The sequence below is a fragment of the Prunus dulcis genome, unplaced genomic scaffold, assembly GCF_902201215.1.
Source record: "Prunus dulcis unplaced genomic scaffold, ALMONDv2, whole genome shotgun sequence".
NCBI lineage: Eukaryota > Viridiplantae > Streptophyta > Magnoliopsida > Rosales > Rosaceae > Prunus > Prunus dulcis.
Window position 1 is genome coordinate 18,734 of NW_023010047.1, and position 20,887 is coordinate 39,620.

Genomic DNA, 20,887 nt, shown 5'->3' on the forward strand with positions numbered 1-20,887 from the left:
TTTTCTAGACATAAAAAGCTGGGCATGACTAAAGTGACTTGCTTTTTCTAACTATTCCTTTATGAACTAATTCAGTGACTTCCTGTTTACATAATTCCATTAACTCTTGACTCATCTGGATTGGACGGGCCTTAGTGGGAATGTTCTTTTCACTAAATGACTTAACATAAGGTAAGGTAACTACATGCTGTTTTCGGTGCCAAAAGGCATTAGGTAAATCAGAACAAACTTCATTTTTTAATTTTTCTTTAAACTTAATGATTTGAGACTGAAGTGATTTGTCGGCTAACTGTTGTTCAACTCGTTTGAACTTAATTTCTTCTTTAAGAAAATTAACTTGTTTTGTTTTATTCTGAATTAATTTGACCGATTTAGAAACTGCTGACTTTTGTAGTGACTTGAGATTGTGTAATTCTGGTTTGGTCAAGAATTCAAATTTAACGCGTTCACTTAGATGATTAGACGTAACTCCATCGTATTCTACTTGGAAAGGATAAAGCAATGAGATAAAGGGTAAACCTAGAATAACTTCGTTTGTGATATTCTAAATTAAAACAAAAGACGTTTTAAAACATATTTTGTTTTGGCATACGTGGGCTTTGGGTAATTCATAGTTTAACTTTAAAGCTTTACCGGATTCTGTTCCTAGAACTTCTTTTGACTTTTTATAAAACTGGGTTTGACCAAGACCTTCTTGAATACAATTTAAATCGGCTCCTAAATCAAATAAGGCAACTGTGTTTAACTCAAAATCATTAATAAAGATACTAACTCGGGAATACCATTTTCTGAAATGAATTTGCTTAATTAACTTGATGACTTTGTTACTTTTGTTACTATCGGAAGACTCAGGTTTTGATCCAAAATTGGCATTACCAAAGGGATTACTAGACTCTGCTCTAGACTCTAGTAGTTTAATTAAATCCTGTTTAATTTCGTAATTCTCAGTTTGTAATTTTTGACTAATTTGTTTTAAACTTAAGATTTCCTTTTTGATTGTTTTAACTTCTAACTAGAGATCCTAAAAGGTGACTTCTTTCTTTTTACTAAATCTTTCTAGAGTAGTATTAAGACTAATCGTAGGGGCTCGGCTAGGACTGAGTTCTTCTTGGCTTATGATTTTTCTGAGTTTTTTTAGATAATCAGCTTTTAATTCTGAATTTTCTATTTTACTTATTAAATCGATTAGTAACTCTTCTTGTTCTTCTTGCTTAGTTAAAACACTAATTGATTTGCTTAAGACTCTGCACCACTTATCTTTACAACATATCTGGACTTTTGGTGAACTAGACTGGGAGCTGTCTGAACCATAATTAACTGAGCTGGTTGAAGACATAGGATCTGACTCAGTATCGGCTAACTCAAGAACTTTAATTAATTTGGCTTCATCATCATATTTTAATTTTAACTGTTTAATTGTGTTTTTAACTTGGCATTCATTAGCAAAATGACCGAATCTTTTACATTTAAAACATTTAACTTTTGTTTTATCTGAACTTTTCTTAAATTGATTATTTTTACTCTGTCGGTAACCTTTTGAGTACCCTTTTGACTATTTACTTTTCCTAGGGGTAAACTTCTTTTTACTACAAAACTCATCATTTGGTTTAAAGGAATGTTTTTTACAGGAATAATATCTACTTTTACTAAAGCATTCATCATTACTTCTTTTGACTTGTCTAGACGTGGGAACTGGGGCCAGACCGTATTGTTCACAGAAATTTCCTAGCTCATATTTAGCATTTTTTCTATCGGCTTGAACTGATTTACTAATTTCTAAATCTACACACATTTTCATTCTAACTTGGTTAATTGTGCTGATTATATTGCCATAAGTTAACTCATCATAATTAATTTGACCCGACTCATTACTTAAGACTGTTCTAATCTTATGGGCAAACAAATTAGGAAGACCGTTTATGAACTTTTCTTTCCAAAATGGTTGATTACTGTCATCTCGTAACATAACTCTAGAAATAAAGACATCTTTATACCATCTAAAATCACATAGCTTAGAGCATCGTAAATTACTTAACTGGTAATGAATCCTAGTTGTTGTGCTACTGGGTGTACCAATAAAATGTTCAATTATTGTGTATAAAGGAAATTGACTCCGTCTTCTATACTTGTTCCTATTTGTTCATCAAAAATGGGGTAACCATCTTCATCTGTTTTAAAGGCATTAATTGTTCTTGATTTTGCATCTTCTGTGAGATGTTTATCCCACCAGAAACGAAGTGTTCCTGCGAAGCCTGTTTATAAAAGGGAAACTATTTCTGATTGTCTTAATTGATGATTGGTGGCGTAACTATTGGCTACCATAGACATATGTTGTAACTTGTTGAGTATCTCCTATTCGGACAAGCCATCGATATTCCACTCGTATAGCTTATCAAAAGATATTGAGAAATGACTTTGGGTTCTTTCTTCAAATTGGACATCTGGAGGCGTAGGTTTAGGGTACCAAGTTTTTGTAAGACATGGATGACTCATTATCAGAATTAACTTCAACTTGTAAAACTTTAACTGAAGTTTCTTAATCTTTTACTTTATCTTTATCCTTATTTGGTTTTGGCTTAACCGGGGTTAACTCCTGAAACATTTCTTCAATTTTCTTCATGGTTGAATTAACCTTAAGAGCAAACTCCGGTTTTAACTCATGAAATTTGACTAAGGGTTTTTCTTTCTTTGGTTTTAAGGAAATCTCGCTAGGGATTAACTTATCAATTTTGGTTTCAATTTTATCTAATTGTTTACCTATGACTATTAGGCTTACGTTGGTGTAATTATTTTGTTCTATGACCTTTTTATCTAAATAATCTTTTGACTCAGCAACTTTGTAAGGGCTGGCTATAACCTTGGCATTCTTGTGACCTTTATATATATATATATATATATATATATATATATGAGTGTTGCTATTTCCACCTCTATCGTACTTTCTCACTTATTTTATTTTCAAAATTTTAAAAATAAATTTTACCCTTTTATAAAATGACTTCTAAGGACTTGGAGCATCCGCCAATAAGCTCCCTTAACTACTTTTATAGACAAATTTTAAGGAATAATTGGAAGAAAAAAAAAGGGGGGGTCTTTATTAATATACCCAAAATAGTGGTGAAATTATTATTAAAAAAACATGGAATGCACTTTAGAAACACACCCAAAACTCATTTATTACATAAGAAATTAGTGTTTAAGTTCCTATAAATGATGTGACTGCCATTGAAAGAAGCCCAGCACAAAAAAACTCCAAAAAACCCAAAACAAGCCCAACCCAATTTTATAAAATAAAATAAAAACTCAAACAATTCATTACAAAAAAAAAAAACCTNCGAAAACCATAGCCTTTTTATTATTATTTTTGTTAAAAGAACACCACCACACCTACAACTAACGACCACCTACAAAATCACAAAAAATAAAGAGAAGCAACCATTCAACACAAAAAGCTGGAGAATTTCAAGCAGAAAATGGTTCAAATGTAAGACATTTAAAAACCACACATTTACTTTCAGGTGATTAATGGTTGTATGTGCTAGTTTACTATCACGTTGATTAATGACTGTAATAATGTTCCAGTCTATGGTATTAACATTGCTATTTATTGTCATGTTGATTAATGACTGTAATAATGTTCCAGTCTATGGTATTAACATTGCTATTTACTGTTATGTTGATTAATGACTGTAATGTTTCAGTCCAGTGTATTAACACTACTATTTACTGTCATTTTGATTAGTGGCAGTAATGTTCCAATCTAGGGTATTAACACTGCTATTTACTGTCATGTTGATTAATAATTGTCATGTTGCTATTTCTAATGCATGTCTACCAAAGAAAGGATGAAGAAAGAACAAAACAAACCAACATCTAAAAAGAAAACCAATGATTTAAGTATAAGAAAGATTTCATAACTAGAATCCGAAGGAAAAAATTTGAAAATTGGAGCTTGAAGATGAGGAGTAGAGCTAGGAGCATATGACCGAGGTTTGTTTGAGGTTCCAAACAATTTGAAGGAAAAAAAAAAGAATAGAAGCGCGAGTTTAGAATAAGAAATCGAAAGTGAAATATTGAAAATTGTAGATTAGAGATGAAAAATATAGTTGTACCTAAGATTGAGCTTCAATGGAAGCTCATCTTGCTCCAACATCGAAAAAGCACCAGCGAGAAATGAGAAAATGAATTTGATTTGGTTTTTTGGCAATTTAATATTAATATCAAAATCTACAGTTGACAGATCTGATTTTTTTAGGTTTATTTATAGATTTTAAATGGTATAGGGTTTCTTTATAGATTTTAAACTCTTTTAAAATCTTAATTGAATACATCTCCTAAGATTAAGTATATAACTAAATTTATAAAAAAATAATTCTAGTATTTACTAATACCTAAAGTAGAGAGTATATTAAAGTTCTAATTTTATAGAGAGTTCTTAAAATAGTTTTTGTGTATTTTAAACTAAATTATAATTAAAAAAATAGGGCGCAATTTAATGTCCATCTATATTTTTTCTCTAATTATTTCACACACGTTATATAACTTAACAGAGAATTAACTTTGTTATTTTGAAATTAAAAAAAAAAAAAAAAACTTCCACATAAGGGAGTACAATCGATTTTTCTCTCTGGAACTTGTGATTTAAAAGGGAATATGCTCCCGCTGAAGCGACTCCACTCTGCCTTGCAGAGCTTTACAAAATCCAACCTCAGCCGATGACTCACTTAAGGACGGCGTTAGGCGAAGATATTTCCTATGACTTAACGGAAAAAGGTCTTCGTTCTCATCATAGTGAGCCTCATCTTCAAGAAAGATCGCAGCGCTTGGGATGATTTTAGGCGCGGCGTATTCCCTTTGGCTATATAATCGTTTGATTTTTTAAAATTTAGAACCTGATTTCCTCCATAAATTCCTGACGAGAAGAAATAATAAAATCCCTCTTTCTCTCTGTGTCACGGCAACTCACTTTCCCTGATTCAGGTTGGGATGAATTAGCCCACGTCTAGCTCGATCAAATAAGGGTTTCTCTCTGTTCTTTCCCAGGTAAGCAGATTCTTCAACTCAAATTCCCAAAGTTTCAATCTTTATTTCGTCACTTTTCAATATTTATAAAACCAGTGATGTTATCAAGAACTTTCATTGCTTTGTTATTAAGATGTTTAAATTTGATTTTATACAGATTGTTCTAGGTATTGCTTGTGGGAACAAAAACAAGAAATGCAGAATTGCAACTTAGATTTGGGATTAGTATCGCCAGTACCAGAAATGCATCTCCTTCGCCCACACGGGAGACTTCTACTCCAGCCGAAAATCCCAAGTTTGGGATTAGGACCCTTGGGTTAGAGAAAGCCCTAAGTAACAGTAGCAACTTATATTTCCATTCTTCTACTTCTTTGGCCTACTTTGCGGGAACCATGCTCTGTCTGCCGACTCGGTTTTCACCCGTGATGTCTTTCTGTACAGTTCATGCGGTGAGTAGTTCACACCACAGAATTTGCAAGCGTTTTCCTATTTTTCTAAAACTTTCTTCATCATCATCATCATTATCTGCACTTAAAGCTATGGACTTTATTGATGAAACAACCAACAATGACTCTAGCTACCACGAATTACATCTCAGCATGCAAGGCCATGCCTCCTCTGGTAACTTTGCAAAAGCCCTGGACTTTTTGAACTCAATGAGAAATGTGCCAGGCAAACCCACTGTGTATGATTTCAATGCTTTGCTTTACTCTTACTTAAAGTCACAAAGTGTATTATTAGAATATGTGGTTCAGGTTTACCATGGAATGGAAAGATTCGGGCCCACCCCAAATTCTTCGACTTTCAATGTGCTTTTGAATGGTATGCTATCACTTGGTCATCTAAAAGATGCTTTTGTGATTGCTGAAAAGATGGTTGGGGGTGGGTTCTTACCCTCGTTTACTTCTTTGTCGAAAGTCCTGAAAAAGATGCTTCAAGTTGGGGATTTAGTTAACTCAATTGGTGTTTTTAAGCTTATGTTGAAGTTGGAGTATTTTCCGACCGAACCCAGTTTGAGTTTGTTGATTTCTAAGCTTAGTGAAGCCAGGATGATCCAAGAGGTGTGGTTTGTATGCTATGCTCTTATCAGTAAGGGTCATTTTTTTGGTGCTTATGTCTATAACCCTATACTTTGGGCTTTGTGTAAATCTGGTCAGAGTTATAATGCTTTGGAATTGTATTATTGGATGAAGAGGAAGGGTATTGTACATAATGCGTGCTCTTATACTGCTTTAATTTATGGGTTTGGTAGAGAAGGTTTATGGAGAGATCTTCTTGGTTGTTTAAATGAAATGGAGAGTGATGGATGTAAGCCTAGTGTAATAACATATACTATTATTATTAAGTTTCTTTGTGGTGAAGGGAGGATTGCAGGGGCGTTAGAATTTTTGACTAAGATGGAAAGGGAAGGATGTGAACCAGAACCACCACATACAATGTGATTCTTCATGAACTTTGTCTTCAAGATAGAATGGATGAAGTCGTTCACTTACTTGATATGATTGAGAACAAAGGATTTTCTCCCAATTCATACACATATGCTGCTTTGGGCGGAGGCCTGTTAAAAACAGGTAAGATTGGAATTGCTTGTGAACTATTGCTTGGTGTGATTACAAGGGGCTGCTATGTGGATGTTGCTGTGTACAATATATACTTCCATTGTCTATGTCACGAGAATAGATCAAAAGAAGCACTATATTTATTGAAGAAAATGATGGAAGAAGGTTTAATGCCTAGTAATGTGTCATTTAACACAATTTTAAAGGGTTTCTGTAGAGAAAATAACATTTCCAAGGCTTTGAAGCTCTTGGACTGCTTTAAGTGGGATGAAAATGGGCCTGATGTGATTTCCTTCAATACGATTTTGTCTGTGGCATGCAAACAGAAAAAGCATTCCATGATCCAGAGGGTATTGAGTCGTCTGAAGAATGGAGGTGTTCAGCCTAATGCTGTTAGTTTGAATTGTTTGATTCAGTACTTTTGTAAGGTTGAAAATTTTTCAGACTGTTTGAAGCTCTTGGATTACATGACGTGCAATGGTTCTAGTCCCACTATTGTCACTTTTAATGTGCTGCTAGGCAGCCTTTGCAAGAATGGTTTAGTTGGAATTGCACAACAGGTTTTTAAGCATCTCAGAAACACTGGATTTTTCCCTGATACAACTTCTTATAATATTCTTATTTACGCCTTCATAAGAGAGGGCAATAAAGTGATGGTTAATCAGTTGGTTAATGACATGTACAGCCAAGGACTAAAACCAGATCTCTTTACCTATGGGTCCTTAATTAGTGGCCTCTGCAAGGAAGGCAAGGCATCTGTTGCTCTTAAGCTGAGGGATGAAATGGTAGAGAATGGGCTTGCCCCAAGTATTGTAATTTACAATACCCTATTGGAGGCAATGTTCCAGAGAGGTACTTATTCAGACATTTTCTCGTTATTGAAAATTCTGGTTCTAGAAGGCTGTCAACCTAATGAGACAACTTTTGAGATCCTTAACCGACCAATGTGCAAAAGTTGGATGAAGTGATCGGTTGAGGTTGCAAAATTTCTGGAGCTTGTGGATGAATGCAAAGCTAATTGATTTAGGGTCATTGACTCCATATAAAGCCTTTCTCTTAAGCAGTGAAGAATTTTCCAAAAAGATTAAAATCTCCAGTCAGGTATAGGATCCTTATCTCATATCAATTTAGCGTCTTAAGAACTTTTATCTTTATTTTATTTGTTTATTTGTTGTATTGATTTGAAGATAGAATAGTTGTAAAAAGTTTTAATGCATCTAGTTCAAACTTTCCATTCTATCCCCTATTTGTTTTGTTTTTATGCTTGGTTTGTCCGTAACATAGATCAGAAACCGTTTTTATTGCAAGTAAATCAAATGTATCTATAGTTTATTCCATCACCTTCAAGAGTAGATCAGAAACTGTTGTGAGGTCAATTTTAAGTAGATAGTGTATTCCATTATCTTTAGTCATCACTTCAAGGTATTTCTCAGAGGTGAAAAATCCCTGAAATTTGTCAACAGTTTTTCTGGCATTCAGTGCAATTTTTTTCCTTGGCCATTCTGGGTAATAATGTCATTGCTGTTCTTTTTGAATCCATTCTATTTATTTGCTCATTCTAACTGGGTAATGCTGTTCAGTGAAATCATAACCTTGTTTGTTTTTTTTAAAAACAATTTTTATAATTTTTAAAGGAAATCATAATCTGATTGAAGCTTCATAAATAGATTATTCTGTGGTAGTTGTTTCTACTTGGTGGCCTTTAGATTCTAAAATGTTTATTTGGTTGTTTGCTTTCGGGCAGAAATTCAGCATAATCTTCAGAAACGAAGAGGTCATGGACTGCTATCTATACTTCAGCCAAAATTTAGTGGTGTACTAGGTAAAGCCCTTGTGATGCGTAGTTTTCTTGTGCTTTCCGTACTTGGTTATTTTTCTTCTTTTTGCCCAGTTGTGATGCTCTTGATTCTCTTGCCTTAGTAAATATCCCAGAAATTAACAGCAGTTCGTTTAAGTATATTTAACCATGACATATCAACTAAATCAACATGTTTTCACTTGCCATGATTTTCAAGACTTGTTATTTCAATGTTTTTGCTAGTGGCTGCAATGGCCTCATCCTGGGCAACTAGTTGAGGCATATTCCACTTTAGTTATCCCAACGCTTCGCAACTAGTCTGATAGCGGAGTGAAGCTTAAAGAAATTCTATTCCTTTCCGTGCCGTGCCGGTCAGCTAGGCCCACTAAGGCTAAGTGATAGAAGTTAAGTAAGGGTCTGGTGATTGTCCTTTCCGGCTTTACCTTCTATTTAGGAGTCGCTGCTGGCATCCGGGATCGGTCCCGCTACGCTAAGGCTTGTTTCCCAGAACAGGTTCATTGATTTGAGATTACATAGGTCATCATTTATGCCCCTGATAGTAAATGAATGATGCACTAGAGCCATTTCAAACTCTTTTGGATTGAATTAGATCAATACGTTAAAAACAACAATAATTTGTCTTCACTTATTTGGGGTTCCGTGTTGTGTTACTTTCTTATACACAACTACATTTTTTTCTGTATAACATGTCTAACATTGGTACTTGTTAATGTACCATTATTTAGATCACTGTTGAGAAAACAGTTCTGGAGCAAGCAATAGCCGATATGAGCTTCAGGGAAAATATGTTTTGCCTGGCACGTGACATTGCAACCCCGCTGGAAGGGAAAAGTGTGTCTTGTTGGAAAGGGCAATGGCTGGGTATCTGGGTAGTGTCATATCTTCTATGGGGAAGTTCCTAGAGCTGAGGTTGCTGAGATGCTTTCCCTAGCCCGACTTGTTTCTCGAAGTACAGATCCTGCTGTCCATTCAAGATCAAAGGTTGTATCCCATTTAAATAAGTGAGAAATAAGTAAATCTAACAATTGTCTCGTTTCAGTCTAGCCAAAACATTAACATTGGCATTTTAATAGCATTTAAGTGTTATACCATTCTCCTTCCTTCCATTGTTGGAGAACACCCCCTCTGCCCATGCTTGTTTAATAGTTAGTAAATTAGGAGAATGCCATTCATATAGCCTTATAAGTGGGAAAAAATATGAAATGTCTCTTGTATTTTCCGTATACGTTACTCCAAATATAGGAGTGATGGTTCACGTGTTTTCAAATAACTAAAAGAAAACAGGAAAACAATTCCTTGTGGCTCGCATTGTTTCGACTCTATTGAAAGATGCATGCTTGTTTTATGCATTTTAATTCTCTGATTGTAGATTTTTTACTTATCAAAGTAATTCAAAAAAAGAAAAAAAAAAAAAAAAAAAAAACTTATTCTACATGTTTGTGTGAAATTTGCATGCAGGATCTCTTTATTCGAAGTTTGCAGTCGGTGGGATTATATATTGAAAGCCTTAAAGAACTACTCAAGGTACTTTATTGATGAAACACCATAGGATCATTTTTATTTGAAGCTGTAGTAATGCATATCACTGGGTGAACATGAAATTATCTGATGATGCCTTTATGTAAATTTCTTTTCTGTTTCCAGTAATGAGATAATCCGGGGACATTATGTACTTATGATTGTCGTCGATCTATTATTTGAGGTTATGCGGGACATTATACTCCGTTAAATGAAGTTATTCTAGAAGACATCTTCCAGGTTTAACTGATTTTAGAGGTAGGTAGTTAGCATGGCTGTTGTGATGCAAGTGGTGGTGTCGGCGATGGGGATACAATTGTATGTATCCTTCCAATCCTTGCCTGGGTTCAAATATCATCCAATATCTCTGTGTCTAGAGAATTCACTTATGAATATCAAAATTTCAAAGAGATGGATACTCATTTTTTGGGACACAAATAATAGTAGATCAAATGAGGTTTCTCTGAGATAATAGGCATAACTCTTGCTAATCGAACTTAGGAAATGTATTAGTTAGAGGGGGAATACATAGCAGCCATGGTTGCCTTTGGTTCTTGGCATGTAGGCTTTGTCGTCTAGTAATTGGTTTTATCATTATATCTCTTTTGTCAAGCAGAATTTGATTTTCATGGGGAGGTTTGGGAGTGCGGAACCTTCAAATCTCAGCGTGTTCTGGCAGTTGGTGCATACAGCAACGAGGGTGGTTTGCACCTGGAAAATATGTTTATTCAGAAAGATAATGCTACAATTCATGCAGATGAGACTTTTGTTAGGGTCTAAAACGAATCTTCACTTTGTTGTTGTAAGTTTTCTTATTTTTGGTTCATTATCTTTGTTTTGTTGGAGATCTTAAAATTAAAAAAAGGTTCCGTGGGCCTCCCTTTCCATGGAGAGACCTTTGAGTTGCTCATTCCTAGCTACTCTCTTGACCTTAAACCATTCATCAAAAGAAGGATTCAAAGGGACACCAACTATATATCTTCATATACTATTTAGTACTATTAATTTGATTGTAAATTTCCATAATCATTATCAAATTAATCTAATTTGGTTTACATCAATTGCCAAACTGTTTAGTTTTTCATTTTGTGTGTCATCTAAAGTATAATTAATGTATGCCTTTTTTGTGTTTGTTTTTTTTTTTCTGTTCAATATAATTTATGCATGTGCGTGGGATACGTATATGTACACATTTTGATCACCCTTCGAGTGTGTTTAGGTGAGGAGTTTTATCTCAAAAGTTTTCGGTATAATTAAGGAGAGTTGCTCTTAATATATTCAGTTTTAGACAGTTTTAGACAGTCTCTACCAAAGTAAATTGTACTAAACTTGTTTTCCCCCTTCCCATTCCTAACTTTAATATATATATATATATATATATATATATATATATGTATGATTCATTTCTGCACATACTCTGTAATTTGTGAATCAGAGCAGACCCGACTCTACAACGGACGTAAGAAGTATCAGACATGGGTGAGAAAAGATCTCCGATTAACAGTGTCTGACTCGCCAAAATAACCATGGAAAACTCAGACCATCAGGGTTTGTATGTATATACAGATTGGATCAAGTGAATCATTTGATCAAAGGAAAAGGAGAACAGATTGGAAAGCATGGAAACTAGCAAATTACAAACTAGATCCTTTACCGATCTTATAACCATACAGATCAAACTTAATCCTATTTACTTTGTAGAAAGTTCATATGCCACCGTATTTGCTTTGCGTTAGATATGGTCAATCTCGGCTTCATGAAATTGATGTAGCAGTTCTTGGATATCTCCGATAATAGATTGCAGCATCTTAGAATCTCCTTCGACTTCTATTCTCTTGAGATTTAGTCTTTGTGCCCAAATAAGGGCTTGCTTTAAAGCTAGTGCCTCTGCTTGTAGAACTGAAGAATATCCAATCGGGAATGCTCCTGCAATTAAAGGCCTCGCCATTGTATTTATAATGATAAATCATGATGCAGCATAATTACCATTAGGGAGTGCAGAACCATCCAAATTTATTTTAACGTAATTATCGTTTGGTGGACTCCAACCATAAGCTTTTGCATTTTTATGCTTCCATTTCTTAAATAAAATGTTATTATGATACCAATAGTGAGTTAGAAAAGTGTTGATATGTGAAACAGCTTCATTAATAGGTGTTTTATTTTGAAATAAATTTTCACTTGTGAGTAGGGCCTTCTTATTGGCATTGCCCCGAGTCATCAAAATCTCAAGGTCGGCCCTTGTCAATTACAACTCCCTCCATACATATATATACTTCAAGGCATAAATTTTTTTTTTGAAGTTGAAGTTATATGCTAACTAAAGGGCATGTGACATTGTACAATTGTTCAAAATGGTCAACATCCTTTTATCTTCTTTTTTTTCTTCCTAATGATCATAAAAGAAACAAAACATTATATAACAATTATTCCTAGAATTTCAAACACCGAATTTCAGACAATTATTCCTATAAAGAGTGCAAATAACTACATGAGCAAAAGATTTGCTTCCTTGCTGTGCTATAGATTTTCAAGATCGATGAAGAGTATGATCAAGGCTCCTATATTCTTTTGTTTCCTTTCTGCACTCATTTTCCTCATGCTTTTTACAAACATGGGCAAGTAACTTTAATCCATTTGAAGCTCATACATGTGCGAGAAGAAAATTATATTTTGGTTCTTCATGCATATTCTTTATAGACAATTTGTGAAGGCTTAATAGTAGTATTTAAGAACATTTTCTAAAGATATACTTGAAATTTATACGTAATGATTGAAGTTTAAATTCGATTATCTTTAATTGCAGGCGACCCTTACGGGCTAATCGGTTGGTGGAAATGTGGTGAACATAATTTTGAATGCTTGCGTCTAAGCAACACATTTCATGGGCAATGTATAAACCCAAATAGTTGCGACAAGAAATGCAAGGCAGAAGGATCAGTTTGTGGAATATGTCAACAACCTACCTTTGGACATGTTAAATGCCATCTTCTATGATGGCGGCAAAAAGTGTTGAAGAAAAAATTGTCGACAAACTATAATCTACCAAAGTGTCTATCAAAAGCTTGTTGGAAGTGTTACATGAAGCAAATTATGTTTTCCATGTTTGTTTTTGGTCCAATAGATTAGTATATCTTCTTACTTAATCGGTTTTTTTTTTTTTTTTAAATGACCGAGGGGTTTACCTGTCAGTGGTGGTGAGGTCCCTTCTCCTTTCCCCTTATTGGTCACCCATTCGAATCCCAGGAAAAGTGCCCTCTTCCTCTATCAGTGACAGATCTAGGATTTTTCCAAGGATGTGCAATATTAACCAAAATACATATCAATTAGTCAATATCTTCAATATCAGAAGCGGACTCTCATACTAACCAAAATCAATATAAACTAATTTAACTAAAATAAACATCAATTAATGAAAACAAAAATTATATCAAATTATAAATTAATCTAACTAATAATAATTGATCATATCAAGTCGTGCATAGCATAGTCTCTTCATGCTCAAGTTTGCTCTAGTTTAACAATGAATTACATTCTAACTTTCTTTGAAAACTTGATCAATACAATATTTTCTTTCTTAACACAAGACTTGATTGATATAATTAATAAATTCAGATTTTATAAAGACTTGGAGTTAGATGACATGTGATGGGATCAATGATCTTTTATTGCATTAGGTTAGGTTAGGTTTCTTCTCTCTTTTTTCTTTTTTCTTTTTTTTTTCATGTATGCTAAGGATTAAAGTTGTTTTTTTTAACCACGCAGTAGCTTAGGTGATTAGGTTTCCTTTTTTTTCTTTTTTTTTTTTCTTTTTTTTTTTTTGGTTAATACGATTTTTTTATACCCTGTACATTAAGAACTAATGAATATTGCAGGTTTCTTTTCTTCAATTTTTTTCCGGTCCAAAATGGCCTTATTTTGGCCAGGAATTAAAATAACAAAATTTCCGTGTGCTGAACAAAAGTTCATCTTCACTGAGTCTGAGTGAGGCATTTTGTTAAACAGGTGGAAGGCACACCACAGACTTTGGGAAAGGGGCAAATCTCCACCACCTCCATGGCTTTCTCTGTACTTGCACCTCTCTGCGTCTACACAGGTTCGTCATTGTCCCCAATGCTTTGTATCACTAATTATAAAAATAAATAAAAAAATATCTTTTTTTTTATAAGTGATATTTAAAGAAGGAAAAATCAAACTTAGAACTTCAGATTGAGTGCATGAGATAAATACTTTTAACTATTTGAGTTATAAACTCCTTGTCTTAATCATCTTTCTAAATACGCTTATTTGTGAATGTATCATCTGGCACACAAGAATACAAGGCCCACCCAATTGAGAGGAGGCATCCCCCGGTCTAGGGACCAGCCCAAATTTTTATTATCTTATTTAGTTGTATGTTATTTATACTATATTGTATATTATATATACATTAATCTAGTTTTAGTAATACTATGTATAATTCTTGATGTTATAGGTTACTTGTGTTCCCAAAGATATATAGGTCCAACACTGAATTCCCCCTCACCCATTTTAATACATGTAATAATGTATAATTTTGGGTTATCTACTGTAGACGTCCCTGAATTTTGCCCCCAATTGCAATTAGGTCCGTAAACTTTTTTTTTGAGGCAATTACATCCTTTAACTCAATAAATAGTTCAAATTGAGTCCTGCCATAACAGAATCCGTTGAGTTTGACCGTGTGAATGGCACGTGCTCTTGTTGTGAGGGGTATTTTGGAGTTTTAACGATGGCCAACTCCATGTCTGGTTGTAAACCATCCCCAACTCCTTTACGATGTCGTTTATGAAGTCGATTTGCCTGGCCACTGGGTCACTGACACTGGCTTTTCGTGATCCTTGTTGAACAAGAGGGAAGAGAGAGAGAGACGGAGGGAGAGAGAGATGGGGTCTCTGTCAAGAATAAAGCTTTGCAGAAATTCATCATCAAGAATAAAGCTTATTTTGCACCATTGATCTTGGCATGGTGATAAATGGGGTCTCTGTCAATGGTGATAAGAAAATACAACAACAACATCCATCATTTATGAGAAAACTGAAAAATTACATTGCAAGGGAAAAGCCATGGGAGTAGCAAGGACCCTTCTCTCTCTCTCTCTCTCTTTCTCTCTCTCTCTCTCTCAAACCTCTTCTCTCTATCACGCCTCCAAGCAGTGTTTGCACCGCCACCACCACAGCCACGACCATTTCTATCCCCGAAAGTGCCATTGAAGCTGAAGAACGAAACCCAACTGAAATTTGGGGATTGGGTAGGGTAAGCCAGATAATAAGAAGAGGGAGGTTGAGAATTTTGGGGGATTGGGTCTGACTGAAGAGGTCTTGGCGGCTGTGAGAGAGATGAGTATTGAGATTCCCACTGAAATTCAGTGTATTGGAATCCAAGCAGTGATGGAAGGGAAAAGTGTGGTCTTGGGTTCTCAGATCGGGTATGGCAAGACTCTGGCTTACATGTTTCCTCTTGCCTAAGTACTTTTTCTTTTATTTTTATTTTAAATAAAGGGTATTCTACTGAATTGCCCCCTGAACTTGTACATAATTCTCAATTTACCCCCTGACCTTTTTTTTTAGCGAATTAAAGGCTCGAATTAAATTTTATTATCAATGTTACCCCCACCGTCAAAATTCGAACATTTCATCCATTAGTCCGTCTATTTGACCCACGTTGACGCTTGATTGAGGGTTATTTTCGGCATTAGGCGCGGATTGAATTAGCAACCTCTCCTCTCTCACACACTTCGCACTTCTCTTTCACATTGGTAGGGTAGGGATAGAAAGGGACTAGAATTTGGGCGGGAAAAAGGACGAAATCTAAGGTTGGAATCGAGGGAATCTGAAAGCATTTTCATAAAGGTTCTTTTGGCTCTGTTGATTCGACGCAGCATGAGTCTGGATGTGTTGCCTTTGCAGGTGCGGAACAGAGGGCCTCCTCCCAAGTATAGTAAGTAATCGATTTTCCCAATTTCAAATTGTTTAAGCTTGTGTGGTCCTTGGTGTCGGTTGTTTGCACATTTTGTGGTGTTGTCTGATATGCTGTTTTGAATATGAAACACTTGTGGTCCCGAAGCATTTGTGTTGTTTTGTCTGCATAATTATAGGTGGACCTGAGTGAATTTGAAGTTTAGAATGGTAGTTGGGCAGTAAAGAAAATTTGGTGTGGTAAAATAGTGGTTTTATATATAATTTTCTGTTTTTTTTAGGTGATCCAGATTTGTTCTCCCTAGAAATTCACCATGGAGGTTATATTTCAGAGGGGAAGTATGTTCGGGGTAAGGTTACTTGGGCAGACAACTGTAATGCTGACCACCTGTCAATGCTTGACCTGTTTGATGTTGCTATCTCTCTAGGATATGACCATAACAAAATACAGTACCACTACTGGAACAAAAGAAGGGGGTTTGTTCCAATTGAAGTAGATGCCCATGTAGTTGAGTTTGTGGAGTATACACCTACTTCTAGAGTTCAACCTTTATATCTCTCATATAAGAATCAACCGCATTTCCCAGAGAGCCAGGCATCTGCATCTACTCCACAATTGGGGTTGGAAGTAGAAGTTGAAACTGAAACTGATGTTGGTGAGTTGGGGAACCAGTTTGTAGAAGTGGATGTTGATTTAGATGATGATGGTTATGATGAGGTACATAAGGAGGGAGATAATGAGGCAGATGACAGGGAAGATGATGAGGCTGAAGATGATGATAGTGTAGAAGAGGCTGAAGATGATGATAGTGTAGAAGAGGCTGAAGATGATGACAGTGAGACAGACATTGAGTTGATTGACTCCGAGTTTGAGCAGTCAGATGAAGAAGGGTTGAAGAGAGTCTTGGAAGAGGATGATAACTTGTTTGATAAACATGTAGTTGATGAAGAAAATGATGAATACAATGAAGAACCTGGTGAGGTTGACAGTGAAGACTACAATACCGACGATCTTGTAAGTCTTGATGAAGAATCTGATGAGGGTGAAGGTGTGAAAAACCGTAATCGCAGAAGAAAAGCTCCTAGATTTAAGCAGTTTAGAAGAGAATCTGATTTGCTGAAGCCAACATTTCATTTGGGAATGGAATTTACCAACATGGAGCAGTGTAGGGAAGCAATAAGGTATTATGCAGTTTCATGTGCAAGGCCATTGAAGTGGGTGAGGAATGATTCGAATAGGGTGAGGCTCAAATGTGAATGAGATAAAAAACAAAAGGTTCCATGTCCTTGGATGCTATATGCTTCTCATGTGGGGAAAGGTCCAAGTACAAGGATTAAGACATATGTTCCAAGGCATACATGTGGAAGGAGGCAAAGAACCAAGTATGCCACTTCATCATGGCTGTCTAAGAGGTTTGATGAGGAGTTAAGAGATAATCCCAAAATGAAAGTGACAGATTTCATGAAGTTAATAAGGAAACATTATGCCATAGATGTAACTGAGGCTCAAGTTTATAAAGCCAAGAGTTTTGCAAAAAAGAGAATTCTAGGCAGTATTGAAGAGCAATATGGTAAGTTGTGGGATTATTGTGAAGAGTTAAAGAGCAATAACCCTGGCAGTACTGTTATTGTGAAAACTGAATTGCAAGGTGAGAATCCTATTTTCAAGAGGATTTATGTATGTTTTGGAGCACTTAAAAAGGGATTTGTGGAAGGATGTAGACAAGTGGTGGGTTTTGATGGGTGCCATGTTAAGGGGTCTCATCTAGGGCAGATTCTAAGTGCAGTTGGGATTGATGGAAATAATGGGATGTATCCAATTGCTTTTGCGGTTGTTGAAGTTGAAAATACAGAGACTTGGGGTTGGTTCTTTGACATATTCTTTCAAGATGTAGGTATTGAAAATGGCAATGGATGGGTTTTCATTACTGATAAGCAAAAGGGTTTGGGGAATGCCCTTCATGCTTTGATGCCCAATGCTGAGCACAGGCATTGTGTGAGGCACTTGCACAATAATTTCAAGCTTGCAGGCCATACTGGTGCAGCTTTCAAGCAGAGGTTGTGGGCAGCAGCTAGGGCAACAACAATACCTGTATTTGAAGCTGAAATGGAGCAGATGTTGGGTCAATCTCAGGCAGCTTATAAGTGGCTTCAGGAGAGACCAGCTGCTCATTGGAGTAGATCACACTTTAGTACAGTCCCAAAGTGTGATATACTTCTAAACAACTTGTGTGAGTGTTTTAATGCTGCAATTCTAGAAGCAAGAGATAAGCCCATTGTTACTCTTTTGGAGAGAATTAGAACCTACTTGATGCTTAGAATGGCTAGACTTAGAGAGACAGTGTGGCCCCATGAGGTTGGTCCAAGAATATTTGGTATTGTGGAGAAGAATTCAATTGAAAGTGGCCACTGCATAGCTTCGTATGCTGGTGGGGGGAAGTATCAAGTTAATAGCATGTTGGGAGCTATGTTTGTTGTGGATTTAGAAAGGCATACATGTACCTGCAGAAAATGGGACTTAAGTGGAATTCCTTGTCCACATGCCTTGGCTTCAATAGCAAAGAGTGAGCACAGCCCTCTGGATTTTGTGCATGCACTTTACAAAAGGCCGGCATATGATAGGGCTTATGAGGGCTATATATCTCCAATGCCTAGTCAAGCATATTGGAGAAAAACAGGGCATGTACCTATCAAGCCACCTGTTTATCGCATCCAACCAGGAAGGCCCAAACTTAGCAGAAATAGAGAAGCTGATGAAATACCAAAAGGGGCAACAAAACTTAAAAGGTATGGCATTGTAATCACGTGCCGCAACTGTGGACAAGAAGGTCACAATTTTGCTGGCTGTCCCCAACTTCGACAGGTTTTAATTGTTCTTAATTTGTTTGTTTACATATTTCCTTTTGTTGAAAATGGCTATGTTAACATGTGATTGGACTGTTTTTACTATATTAACATGTGATTTGTTGTTCTTGACAATGAAGGGGCAACCTAGAGGTAGAGCAAGATGCGGTAGAAGGGGAAGAGGAGCTGTGAGGGGAAGAGGTGCAAGGGGAAAAGGAGCTGCAACTGCTAATGGAGATGTTGATACTACAAGTGTCAATGCAAGTGGAACAACTGCAAGTGGAACAACAACTGTCAGAGGTGTTAAGAGAGGCAGAGGTGTTGTCAGTGAACAACAACAAACTCAGGCCAGACCAAAGTTTAATGTAAGTACTTGGATTATTGTGGTGTGCTTTGAATCAATCATTGCATTATTGAAGGCTTAAGGGATCTATGCTTGGAACAGGTGAAAAGAGGAGCTCAAGCCCCCTATGTCATAAGGAAGACCAATGTATTTGCTGATTCACAAGCTGGCCAAAGTTCACAAGCTCCTTCAGGACCTGCCCCAAGGTCACAAGCTCCTTCAGGACCTGCCCCAAGTAAACAAGCTCCTTCACAATCTGTCCCACATTCACAAGGTCCTTCACAACCTGCCCCAAGGTCACAAGCTCCTCCACAACCTGCCCAAAGTTCACAAGCTCATCAAGGTTCAAGTTCACAACCTCAACCTATGGTAACTTCTCCAAAAAGGCCTAGGTTAAAATCTCCAGCAAAACGAATAAGGCCATGGAGAGTTTAGTCAGCAATTTGAAGTGAATGGTTCAAGAGTTGTTATGTTTATTTTGGTGTTCTAGATCATCTTGGTTTGCAATCTATTTGCTAGTATATTGTTGAACTGATTTTGATATGAAGTGAATGGATGAAGATGTATTTTTGAAACAGAATTTGGACAAGCTTTTATGTAATCACATGTGAATTCAAATGTTGTATATTTTGGCCTTTGAAGTGCAGTTCATTTGGTGTGATAGTTACTATTTCAATGGTCAAAATGACAGCTTGCATTTTCATTCACCAAAACAGTTCTTACATTGTCAATTACACACCCTTTCTTACCCTTACAAAAAGTCAATCACCCATCTCTTTCTCACCATTACAAATTGCCAATTACCCATCTTTCTAACCATTACAAAATGCCAAGCACTCATCCCTTTCTAGCCCTTACAAAATGCCAACTACCCATCCATTTCTACAGCTGCCCATTTGTGCCTTTATCTTCATTCAAAATCAAGCACAAAATAACCCCAAACATGCACAATGACACCCAAAACCATGGGTTTTTCAGCTTCGAATTCCCTTTCTTTTTTTCTGCTTCCAAACTGTTAATTCTCCTCAGCAGTCCTGGAATTATTTGCTTAGATCTATTGCACATAACAGGGTCACCCCACTCCCACATTTGACAACGTTTCTGCAAACACACAGTTTTCAAAGGTGGAAATTCAAAACTGCAAATTTGAAACCCAAACTTCAAAATTCAACTCCCCTGTGCACAAACATAAAATCTTCGTCCTGGATGTGAAGAGGTCCACGAAGTCTGAATTTTTGCAACCTTCCCACAGTAGCAGACCTGTGATGGCAACATCCATGGATTGCCATCTTCCAACTCTGAACTCCCTCTGTGTGCGTTCGTCCTCATCTCTATATATATATATATATATATATATATATATATATATATCTCTCTCTCTCTCTCTCTCTCAGCAACCTTCAATTTCGTTCTATTCCAACCTTCGATTTCGTCCTTTTTTCCGCCCAATTTCCGGTCCCTTTCTAACCGATTTCCACCAATGTGAAAGAGAAGTGCGAAGTGTGTGAGAGAAGAGATGTTGCTAATTCAACCCGCGCCTAATGCCGAAAATAACCCTCAATCAAGCGTCAACGTGGGTCAAATAGACGGACTAATGGATGAAATGTTCGAATTTTGACGGTGGGGGTAACATTGATAATAAAATTTAATTCGAGCCTTTAATTCGCTAAAAAAAAAGGTCAAGGGGTAAATTGAGAATTATGTACAAGTTCAGGGGGCAATTCAGCAGAATACCCATATATATATATGTAGCTAATTAAGGAAGAGAGTTGGTATGAGCGCCCTTTCTTCTACAAATGATCTGCTCTTCCCTACACAAAACATCAAACATCAAAGGCAACTGGTT

At 36.2% G+C, this 20,887-nt stretch overlaps 1 protein-coding gene and 1 pseudogene across 1 annotated transcript; both read left to right on the forward strand.

Moving 5' to 3' along the window:
* The first annotated feature begins 4,651 nt into the window (after nt 1-4,651).
* LOC117612684 lies at nt 4,652-10,979 on the forward strand (annotated as a pseudogene).
* A 6,166-nt stretch (nt 10,980-17,145) lies between these two features.
* LOC117612685 lies at nt 17,146-19,476 on the forward strand. Its single transcript, XM_034341351.1, has 3 exons — nt 17,146-18,717; nt 18,839-19,063; nt 19,144-19,476. The coding sequence occupies exons 1-3, from the start codon at nt 17,146-17,148 to the stop codon at nt 19,474-19,476; spliced, it is 2,130 nt and encodes a 709-aa protein (XP_034197242.1).
* The last annotated feature ends 1,411 nt before the right edge of the window (nt 19,477-20,887 follow it).

Excerpts from the sequence above, each read along its gene's own strand:
- LOC117612685 (XM_034341351.1), top strand. The coding sequence starts at position 17,146 with ATGCTATATGCTTCTCATGTGGGGAAAGGTCCAAGTACAAGGATTAAG. Across the intron at positions 18,718-18,838 it reads GCTGTCCCCAACTTCGACAG|GGGCAACCTAGAGGTAGAGC; the intron begins GTTTTAATTGTT and ends TTGACAATGAAG. Across the intron at positions 19,064-19,143 it reads AGGCCAGACCAAAGTTTAAT|GTGAAAAGAGGAGCTCAAGC; the intron begins GTAAGTACTTGG and ends TGCTTGGAACAG.